An 11,411-nucleotide genomic window follows, 5' to 3' on the forward strand; every position below is an offset into this window, starting at 1 on the left:
CACCACCACCACGTAAAAAAAAAAAACAAGATTGTGTTTTGCTTAGAATCCAGAAAGTTTGTGATATATCATTCCTTAATTAGTTGGGAAGCCAGCAACAACTGCATCTTTAAGAGGAGCTAGAGTATAGCTCCTGTAAGTTTACGTGCTACATTATGTGGATCAGTATACAAAATATTTGTCATATCTCTCCTCTATCTAGGCTCTAGAAATTTCAAGGGTACTCCGATTATGTGTGTGATTGGTCACTTTCGAGGTTCCATGGAAAGACTCTCTCTGGCTGATAATATTCCTTGAGCAGGATTTGCCTTCAACTAGGTGTCTGGCGTATTGCTCATAATATCCTTTCATATTTTATTAGTGCTTCCATTAGATGATGCTGATTAGGGGTGCAAATGACCGCAGTAGCCATTCTGAATCCGTTTCCTTTATATTTTTGTAAATGTGGATATCCTTCTCCATCTGTTAAGAATCTTAGTAGAATATGAATATTGATATTCTGTCTGAATATTTGAGTACATATTCAATTACCAGTTTTATTATTATATAATGTAAAAAAGAAAACTTCATTGAAAGGTATCATCATCATCATCATTGTTTAAGGATAAGATCCAAGCCGAAAGCTATTTTCAATAGGCAGACAATCCTGTACTACTTTCAGTATACTTAGGAAGAAAACAAGTACAAATAAGTTATACCACTATCCTCTTCATATCCAGTCCCTTTACGTCACTACTGTTGCTAGCAATGGTCTAGACCAAGTCAGAGATGGATACATACTATTAAAAAAATAGAAAAATTATCAAATTTGGTGTTTTTGTGTCAAGTATGAGATTGTATTTCCTTAAAAGGCCAACGTGCAAAATAAGTAGCCTTCTGAATAAGTGTTCCCAAACAAGGTGAATGGAGGTGAATGGTTCCCCTAACTTCCCTTCACCCTCATTCTCCTCAATCCAAACAAGCCCTTAAGCATTCCCAAGCATTTGCATGACCATGATTAGGAAACTATTCATTCCTTAAGAAATGATATCCTTATTGAGTCAGCATATTGTGAAGTTATTTATTTCCATGTTCACAACTTCACATTTGTAATTTTTTGCGTCATTGTTGTCTGTCAAGTTGGGAGCGCTTTGTTATATGTTACACTCAGCTGATTCACAACAAGATAGCTACTATGATTCTGTGAGCTATATAAATATTTTATTGATTCATTAGTCGTGATGGTAAACAAGTTACTCATATTGATGACGAGTCTATTCGGGAAAAACGCTATGCTTTGTTTATCGTCATGGACTCAATAGGTTCAATAAAGTCCTCAATTAGCATTATCAATAGGAAGAAATGTTAACCTGATGAATGAATGTATATGGGGTTGTTTTCTTCAGAAGAAAAGCTGAAGCAATTTCTCATTATTCACATAATAACTTCTCTGTATGCCACTATATTATGATTTTCCTTTTTAATTTGCTTCCACTATAATTTCCTGCCTCCTTGGTCCTTCACTAAATGCACATAGCTAACTGATTGTGCTACAAATTCCTTCTGCTGGCTCCTTTGTTTTGGGTGGAGACTGCTAGCCATAAACCTCTTTGAAATCATGTGATTCTTTGTAACTTCTTCTAATAATTGGATTACATTAATTTCTAATCATCTTTTGCCCCTCTGTTTTGTGGGTATTAACATTATCTTCTTCTAAGCTGATTATAGTGCGTGTTGGTTTTGCTGCGAATATTTTATTTTTTAGTCTGTTCATTTCACTTTATTTTTCTGAACTTCTGGGGTGCATGAGCTTTTAGCCTCCAGATTTGCTATATATATATATATATATATATAATATATATATATATATATATATATATATATATATATATATATATATATATATATATATATATATATATATATATATATATTATATATATAACACAATGGTACTGATTTTTCTATTTACAGCTCCAAAAGGAATCTCAAGCTTGTGGAATTTGTAGAAGTTCACTAGAATTGCACTGTGACAAGAACCTTCTTGTTCCCTGCAATGAATGTGGATGTGCAGTTTGCAGCACATGCTATGAATTCATATTGACCGTTGGAAATCAGTCATGTCCTAAATGCAAGTATCTTTAGTGCATACTTAGGTTTGCTCAAATAAAAACTTTTCTATATTATTCTGTAGGATTTTAGATGTCTGCAGGCTTCTAGTTTGGTCTGTGATTTTGCAGTACTTGTGTAATTAAAATTTTCAAAGCAGATTATGATAGTTGTAGTGAACTCTGTTTTACTTGACAGGTAGCCCTTCCATAATAGTTGAAGAATTACCAAACACAGATTGTGGAGATTATCTTTTAAGATTTACTCAAGATCCAAAATGCTCTGAAAGCCTGGTATTGGAGAAAGCATTATGCTATACAGTGAGTTATAGAAGGAATGAAGGAAACGCTATACCTCAGTCTCCAAAGAGTGTATCTCTTACACTAAATGTGCCTGAAAGAAGTTGCCAGATCACTCAGAAGGTGCGTGCTTAAATTCAGATGATCATCTTGTATTTATCCTTTCCGAGCATTCTGCTCTTCATTATAGTATAGTAAACTTAATATAGTAGCCTTTTATCGATTTCATATTATGAACTTGTTCTGGCAGGTGTATGCAGAGGTGTCCTCATGCTGTACAAACAATTTTACTCACTCATATTCATCTTTTGGCATTTGGAGTAAAAAGAAAAGCTCTTCCCCTGCTTTTGCTCCATGTCATCTAGGTATTCGCTTTGTTGAATATTTTAAATATAAAACACATGCTCTCTGCAGCACCATGAACTGTATATGCATGATAACATTTTCTTCTTACTCATTCTTTATGTTTTGAATTTGCATTTGTTTTTCTTATCAGATCCATTTAAGCTTTCATTGAAGTCGCAAGCTTCAGTCATTATGAGCATTGAAGATCCTCTCTGGAAGGAAAGGCTTTGTCAATGGAAGCTTGCCCAGGAGAAATCATCATGTGCAAGTGGGAGTGAAAAGGTCACTGAAGTTGATGAGTCTAGTCCTCTTACAGAAATGGAATGGGACCAATTTGAAAAGTATGAATTTCTTTGCCCATGATTTTGGATTTGACTCAATTTCACTACACTTGGTGAAAGTGAAACTCTTTTATATGTGAAATACATGTCCCAGAAGTATATGTTTCCCATTCTATTGTTTGGTTCTTTATGGCTCTGAAGTAAATTATATTTACTGAAATCCAAATTGGTGCTGCCCATGAAAATTTATTCAGTTTGTCGGAAGCATATCGGAAAGCAAAATTTCTGATTCATATAGAAGTCATGATTATTAATTTCCTTTTTACCATTAGTTATGCTTTTAAACTTTTAATTATGTTGCATTCGTTAGGGATGAAGAAAGCCGCCAGCCTCTGTCAAGAAAAGTGCATATTCCCTCCTCAAGGATTAATCCCTACAGAGCTGTAGTTCTCATTCGTCTTGTAGCACTAGCATTTTTCTTTCGGTATCGACTACTTAATCCTGTTGCAAATGCTTATGGGCTTTGGTTGACTTCAATCATATGTGAAGCCTGGTTTTCCCTATCTTGGATTTTGGACCAGCTTCCGAAATTGCAACCTATTCACAGGGAAACCTATCCTGAACGTTTATGTTTGAGGTAAAACACATTCTTTATTTGGTTTTAGAGCAGTGCAATGGATCTTGTTTACAAGTTTTACTATGGACTACTTATATTTGCAGATACAACTATCCAGGAAAAGAATGTCAGCTTGCCCCCATTGATGTGTTTGTTAATATCTCAAACCCTATGAAAGAGTCACCTCTTGTCATATCAAATACCGTGCTCTCGATTCTGGCCGTGGATTATCCTACAGATAGGTTAACATGTTATGTCTCGGATGATGGGGCGGCAATGCTGACCCTTGAAACTCTATCAGAAACCTGTCAATTTGCTAGAAAATGGGTGCCATTCTGTAGGAAATTCAATGTTGAGCCTAGATCTCCTGAATGTTATTTCTCCAAGAAGGTAGATTACTTGAGAAACCACATAGCTCCAACATTTGCAAAAGAGCGAAGGGCAATGAAGGTACTTATCTACTCAAAGACACTTTGTTATTAAAATAAAGTATGTCAGGTGAAGTTTGAAAATATTCTTTTTTGTTGATTGGTTGTGGAATGCTATGGTTTTTGGAAAAAGTAACTTAGGACATATTCTTTTTTTAGAACATTAGTTAGACATATGTTCTAATTCAATTAGTTATATAATCAAAAGTGATTTGATTTATATTTTATGGTTTGAATAAAACTAAATTTAGATAAATCTCAATAAGCCAAGCGATTATTCATTATAGTTGGTTTTTTAATATTTCTCAAACTATAATTTACTTGTCCTTACTTAATATCTAACTTTTCTAACTTTAGTATGTGAGCGAAATAGCCCCATTGGAGGAAAGAAAGGAGCAGAAAGCTTTAACTATTTATTTGTAGAGTAGTTATCAATTGTGAGTAATTGCTTTATTTAGTTAGTGGCATCCCTGCTAAATATAAATTTGCCTATGCCACTTGACTTGAAGAGTGTATAAATTATAATTATGGACTTAGATATATTTTGTTAGGAACTTCATGTAGATTATTGGCATACCTGCTAAATTATAATTATGGACTTTGATGTATTTTGTTAGAAACTTCACATAGATTAAAAAACTACAATCATAATTTTAACTTGATGGCTCTATATTATGTTTGCTTGAATTATCAGTTTCAGACGACTTCATGGTATTGTCCTTTCTGTAGCTATGACAGAAGAGATAAATTTATTTGGAATGAGTAAGATGAGAAAATAGTTTAGGTCCGTGTTGTAAATGGATATAGAGATCTCTTAAGGTTTAAAGAGAATCATTTTGAAAGAGATTTTATATAAGATTTTTATATATTATTTGATGTAGGACGCTTAAAAGACAATTTCATGGAGGATTCAGACAATCACGAGCTAAATACAGATTTACACGTATTATTGATTTTCGCAAAGAAACAATCATATTTTTCAACCCGGAAGGCGAATTCTGACATATTATATATGTAAATCGCCTATCTCGACGAGATGGAGCCAACAAGATCGAAGTTCTTCGTGGATTCGAAGATCGTTCTTTGTGGATTTAGAGAACACCCCTTGGTGGATTCCGAGGTTATCACTTCCGCGCTGCGTCAAATTGTTGAATTTTTTTTGGAAGCAGTGATCATCAATAATTTCAACAACGATGAGATGATACCGCCGACACTAGAATATAGGAAGCAACAAAGAAAATATTTGGAAGAGTTTTGCATGTCAACTACAGAGCCACATGTTGCTAATCACATGCACATGTCATGGGAAAGATTCATACACAAGTTTGATATAGAAGTCCTAGCAGAGGAGGTAAAAGAACAAATGAAGAAAATCAACGCTAAATACAAGGCAGATGCTGATCGTTACAAAATGGAACTAGTATTCTAACAAATATAAGCTCGGGGTCGAGTTTCTTTCAACAAGGGGAGACTGATGTAGGACACTTAACAGACAATTTCATGGAGGATTTGGACAATCACGAGCTAAATATAGATTTACACGTATTATTGACTTTCGCAAAAAAAAATCATATTTTTCAATCCGGAAGGCGAATTCTGACATATTATATTTGTAAATCGCCTGTCTCGACGAGACGGAGCCAACCAGATTGTCAAATTTTTAAAATCTCATCAGTAATTCCCAGTTTTGGCTGAAATCCGAAAATAATCAGCTTTTAGTTTATTTTTAGTAATAAAGTTAGAGTCTATTTAAATTAGGAAATAAATTCAATATTAGAGTCAAATTAGATTAGGAAACAAATTCAATTTTGATTCATGATTTGTTTCCTCTATTATAGGGAGTCTTTTCAGGATATAATTTGATATTTTCTATTTTTTTGTAATTTTAGTCTTATTAGGAGTCTTGTTTATTTCTATTTAAGCTGAGAATTGTAAGCCCTAGAGGCATAATTTTTCATTAATAAATTTTTTCTTTAATATTTTCTTTGTGGATTCGAAAATCGTTCTTTGTGGATTCAAAGAACATCCCTTGGTGGATTCCGAGGTTATCACTTCCGCGCTGCGTCATTATTAGAATGGGATAGGTTTTCAACAAGCACTGCAAATATATATGACAAATCTTGTAATGCATGGAGGTATAGGGGTGGGTCAAATTTTCTGTTTTTAATAGTACATGTATTCTATGTTACAAATGAAACGCATAGCTTCTTGAAGTTGATTGAAACTATCTGGCCCTCTTCAAGGTAGTGAACCTGTAAATTAAGATGAATGCATTTAGTTCGTTGGTTTGAATTCTACAAGTTACAAAAGGAAGGTGATCCATATTGCCTTAATTAGTAGATATATTTCAAGATTTGAACTCCATGGCATTTTTGTAATCGTTAGGTATTTGCCTCCTGATGGATCCCTTTTTGCGTTGATTATATATTCCTAAAATATTTGTATGCTCATGATTGTTAGGGAGAAAGGTTTTAAATATTGTTTATCAAGAATTTATCAATCGGTCAAAATCCATATCAGATAGCAGATTTTGGGGATATATCGGGATAAGTAGCATTTATTAGAGTGTCATATCGAAGGGTGTGCATGCATAATATAATGTCCTAAAATATAATCTTGAATAACATACAAGCAAAAAACAAGATAAACTAACCAATTGTAGAAACTTAATGAAATATAAACATACCAAGATGTAAATGCACATGTTTAAGATCACTAACCAAATGTAAATACACATGTTTAAGATCACTAACTGATAAATCCAATAATTTTATAGCTAAACTCGGCCGATTTATTAGCTTTATCACCACTTTATCGCCGATGACTACCCAAAATGATAACCAATTAAAATTTGAACTTATCACAACAGAAGGCCCCAAAACTGATAAACCGCTGATAATATCAATTTATCGGTCGATATTTAAAACCTTGTTAGGTAGTAATCAGACCACGCCGAGAGTAATGGGCTTTAAAACAAATGTTAGGGATCAATTTAAATCATAAACTTAAGCTATTAAATATTGACCATAGTTTCTATTTTAAACTCATCACTCTTTCTTATTATTTCTAATGTGAGACTATACTCACATATGAATAACATTAACATCTCCCCCTTCATTTCAGAGTAGAACATATGACTATGAAGTGACCATACGGCTATCAACATCTGTAGGATCGTACATGTAGATTTTCTACTATATTGATAGGCAAATCCGCAAACGCACAGACTCGTTGTAGCTATTAAGGTCGATCCAACAGGGACTAGGGGTTAATTATCAAATTTCACGTTTTTGACTTGCTAAACTGATGAGTAAAATAGAAGGGATTAAAATTACGAGATTAAATAATAGAAATAAAATAGACAGCTAATCGGGTGAAAATCAATATAATGAAGGGCCATGATTGGGTATTCACCGTAACTTTGGTGCTCAATGATGAATTATTTTAGTTCTCCGTGTTAGTTTAAACTAAAAATGGTGAATTAGCCTAAATTAATCTAAAGCCTCTTTCAAGGTCTAAAGATCGTGCCTAATTAATCCAAATTAACATACTTTCATGGAATCAAGATTAAATTAAACCCATTAAACTTTATGCTAATCCTAATCAAATCCCCAAGTAATCTAGCCTACTTTCATGGTTCGAGTTTCCTGCTTAATTTCTAGAGATCCAGTATTAATTTTCACCTTTCGGTCATTTAATTAATTACCTATGATTGCTAATCCGGTGATCAAGCAAATTAACAAAATTAATTCACAAAAAATTAAGTTTAAAGATTTAAACTTTCACCAAGAACCTACATTAATTCATTATCAATTATCAAAAAGTTGGGTTCTTTCCCAATCCTAGACAATAAACCTACTCATACATGATTGGTATAAGAGAATACATCAGGTAAACATGCAAATTAATCATAAGAAGAAATTAATTAAAGAGGAAAGAATTAACCTATCTTTCAATTGAAATCTTTAAAATAAAGACTTGTAATCCAATCTTGTACAAGAAATCCTTCATCTTTCTTCAATACTTAAACTCTAAATTAGATACTAATTGACGGCTAAGAGAAAGTAAAAGGGTCCCCCAAACCCTAAGCTAAAATACCTATATATAGGTCTCCAAAAAATCTAAAAAAAGATAAGGTCCGAAGCACAAGTGTAGTGCATGCCACACTCGGGTGTGGCAGAAGCTGTCTTCTAAATATTGTCAGGGCCGGTCCAATGGTGCAGTGCACATCACACCAGGGTGTGGTAGAGTCTGTCTTGCTTATTTTGTGCTCGTTCATGGTCGAAATTTGAGTTCTTCATATTCGTGCGTCCATTTTCTTTTCGAACCATGCATTCTCAATCTCGATGTTGCTTCAAACTCTAGTTTAACTTCTAACGATCATCAAATCTTTCAATCTTGAACCAATACCTGCATATAAGAACACAAATCACAGCAGTATCCTCGATCTAAATACGAAATATGCATCAAACACCCGTAAATCGTACTAAGATAATGCATATTTTACGTGTTTATTAACTCTCCCAAGCTTAGACTTTTGCTTGTCCTCAAGCAAATAAACAATAAAAAAATAAGAGTGAAAGCCAAATACAGTAGGGATCACCCCCTCATCAATCCTTAAACCAATATTAAACATATCACAAGACAGACACGTTTCATCGGGACTCAACAAGGTAGTTTTCGAAACTCTCAATAAATCACATTTTAAAATTTATTTACGATCACAAGCGTCACAAGTCAAGGATAGCCATCCTATCCAATTCTAAATCACATTTTAAAATTTATTTACGATCACAAGCGTCACAAGTCAAGGATAGCCATCCTATCCAATTCTCAAGTCAAAGTATCACAAGTCAAGGATAGCCATCCTATCCAATTCTCAAGTCAAAGTAGGAAAAAGTAATCCATGTAACTACCTTCAATTTAGAAGTAGTAAAATTGAGACCTTCAGGTAGTTAAATTGGTAGACCTCGCTTTAGGGTATGTGGACTCTCAATCTCTCATGTATTTAAGGATAAAATTATATCGTTCAAAATTCTTCCGAATGGATGTATCCAATCCATAAGCTTGCATCTCATCTTAATTCTCCACCACTTCAAAAAATAATGCATGCAAAAAAAATCATGAGGTCTTTTATTTGGTTGTAATGAGGCTAGGATCAAAAGGGTAGGATAGATATTTGGGATTGTAGTTGAAAGCCTATCACTAGTGGAGCGATAATTGTAAAAGATTAGATTCAAAGTAAGATCAATGACATCCACACAAACTCCATCATCTATTAAAGAACTTCTTCCAACTACTCCCTTTAGTACGCCCTAATGAATTCTTTCGACACCCGCAATTACATACACCATAAAGAGGACAATTTATTCATCTCCTCTTTTTTTTTGAATTTAATGAAAATGAAAAAGAAACACACACTTCCTTTCACACCCCAAGCTTACACCTCATTACTCACATAACCCATTATATTAGAAATTGTGCTCCACTAGCTTAGGCATGGGTAAGGAATACAATCGAGTTTAAAGGTTATATATATGGATTAAATCAACAAAAATTAGGGTCAGGCTCAAAGGGGCTAATCAAAAGAAACAATAGCGCATGATAGGCTGTTTGGCTAATGTGGACTATGAACAAAAAATACATGTGCCTCAATCACCTTTTATGCATACAAAAGTTATATGTGGTCTTGAAGAGATTCAATGCAAGTTCTAGTATCCTACACCATTGGAGAATATTACACAAGAAAGGAAAATCATGATTGGATATGTAATGCATCCAATTTCAGGCTCAATGTCTCACCAGCTTTATTTGTCTACTAAATTTAATTCTCCTATTGTCTCAATAGATTAATGGTTATAATGCTAGCCATATAAATGCTAAATCGTATAAGACAAGAGAACATTCAAGTCTAGTTCTCTCATATTGTTGACTTACAATCAAAAGTCTTTGATAATCAGTTGAAAGGTGGTTTAAAAAACTTGTCATAGTCCCGATTAATGAGCATCTATCTAGTTCAGTGATTTATAGAGGTTAATGATTCATGTCATCATCAGGAGATTATTTCCCTAAAAAAATTTTAATAATAATTTTTTAAGAGAGGAAACAAAGCAAAGAAAAAAAACAAAAATAAAACAAAAACAAGCAATCATGGTCAGGCAATCAATACATTAACAACCCACACCTCCAAGCTTAAAATCTACATTGTTCCCAATGTAGTGTGATATAGATGAGTGCAAGGGTGCAGGGGACATACCAACTCACTAGTCAAAAGGTGGAGCGGAGGCATCCTGGCGGAGCTGCTACTCATGAAAAGACTGCATCATGTGGTGCATAGAGTCCAGAAGTTGTCCTTGACATTTTTGTTCTTGCTCGATGGCACCTACTCGGTTAGTAAGGGAGGCAAAGGAAGTATGGATAGCAGAAAACTCCGCTGACCAATCAGAGGGGTGGGAAGAGCTATCTCCCCTGTCTGGCTGAATTGGAATAGGGATCGGGGGTACTATGTCAGCATCCCCAACTGGCACATCCTCGTGACAATTACAATTCACAAAACTAGATGTGCGGTAGCACTGATTTGCGTGGACATGGATGATGGTGCGATCAGGATCAGGGAGTGTTTGTATAGAAAATTGTTTTCATTGCTGAATTCATTACAACTTCGGGCATTAGAATAAATTCAAAACAAAGATGACATTTTTATAAGACTTTCAATACAATGAAAATAGATTATTACTCTCTTTCAAACAACACGCAATGGGTGTTTATCGCCTATTGCTTTCGTGGGATCTTTGCCTGTACCGTCGCGGATCAGATCCGGTTGACATATTAAGTTGATCAAAGCTCTTACTTCACGAAGGAAGTAATTACTGCAGCGATGATCCCGACCAAGCGAGATCACGACTCTTCTCGAGATTAAGACTAAGCTTAAATCCGGAAGAATAGGGGACGTGTCTCAGATCTCTCGAACTCCACTCTTTATGCACAGGAGATCGTCAATATCTGCTAACCCTTGCTGTAAATTCGTGGCTCTACTCTCCAATTCGGTAGCGTTTCGCCCTCTTGATGTTAATTCTGCCCCTCTGAAATGAGCCCTTAGGCTTGTATTTATAGGCTTCGGTTGGGGGGTTTTCGGATAAGAATGATGGATTTGGTCTTATCTTCAGTTAATAATGACCTAACCACGTTTGTAGATGATATCTAGACAGTTAGGAACCTCTGGAATAGAAGAAACCGATCGAAACAGTCTAAAAATACGTTTTGGAGGTTATAGGCAGTTCTGGGCGCGAGACGGACTGATGTGACCCGCGTGGGCGTGGGTCGGATGGATCCGACCCGCCGTCGCGCGGGTTGG

General features: G+C 34.8%; 1 protein-coding gene across 2 annotated transcripts in view; it reads left to right on the top strand.

Annotated features, from left to right (window-relative positions):
* LOC109847523 (probable cellulose synthase A catalytic subunit 8 [UDP-forming]) overlaps positions 1–11,411 on the top strand; it is a 40,453-nt gene that overhangs the window by 4,897 nt on the left and 24,145 nt on the right. The window contains exons 2-7 of one of the 2 annotated variants that reach the window (XM_020416751.1): positions 1,954–2,110; positions 2,287–2,510; positions 2,638–2,752; positions 2,884–3,073; positions 3,384–3,650; positions 3,734–4,079. In XM_020416751.1, coding sequence (XP_020272340.1) covers positions 1,954–2,110; positions 2,287–2,510; positions 2,638–2,752; positions 2,884–3,073; positions 3,384–3,650; positions 3,734–4,079 — 1,299 coding nt within the window. The remainder of the gene's footprint in view (positions 1–1,953; positions 2,111–2,286; positions 2,511–2,637; positions 2,753–2,883; positions 3,074–3,383; positions 3,651–3,733; positions 4,080–11,411) is intronic. The other variant, XM_020416752.1, reaches the window with a different exon arrangement.

This window comes from Asparagus officinalis, chromosome 7 (genome assembly GCF_001876935.1).
Source record: "Asparagus officinalis chromosome 7, Aspof.V1, whole genome shotgun sequence".
NCBI lineage: Eukaryota > Viridiplantae > Streptophyta > Magnoliopsida > Asparagales > Asparagaceae > Asparagus > Asparagus officinalis.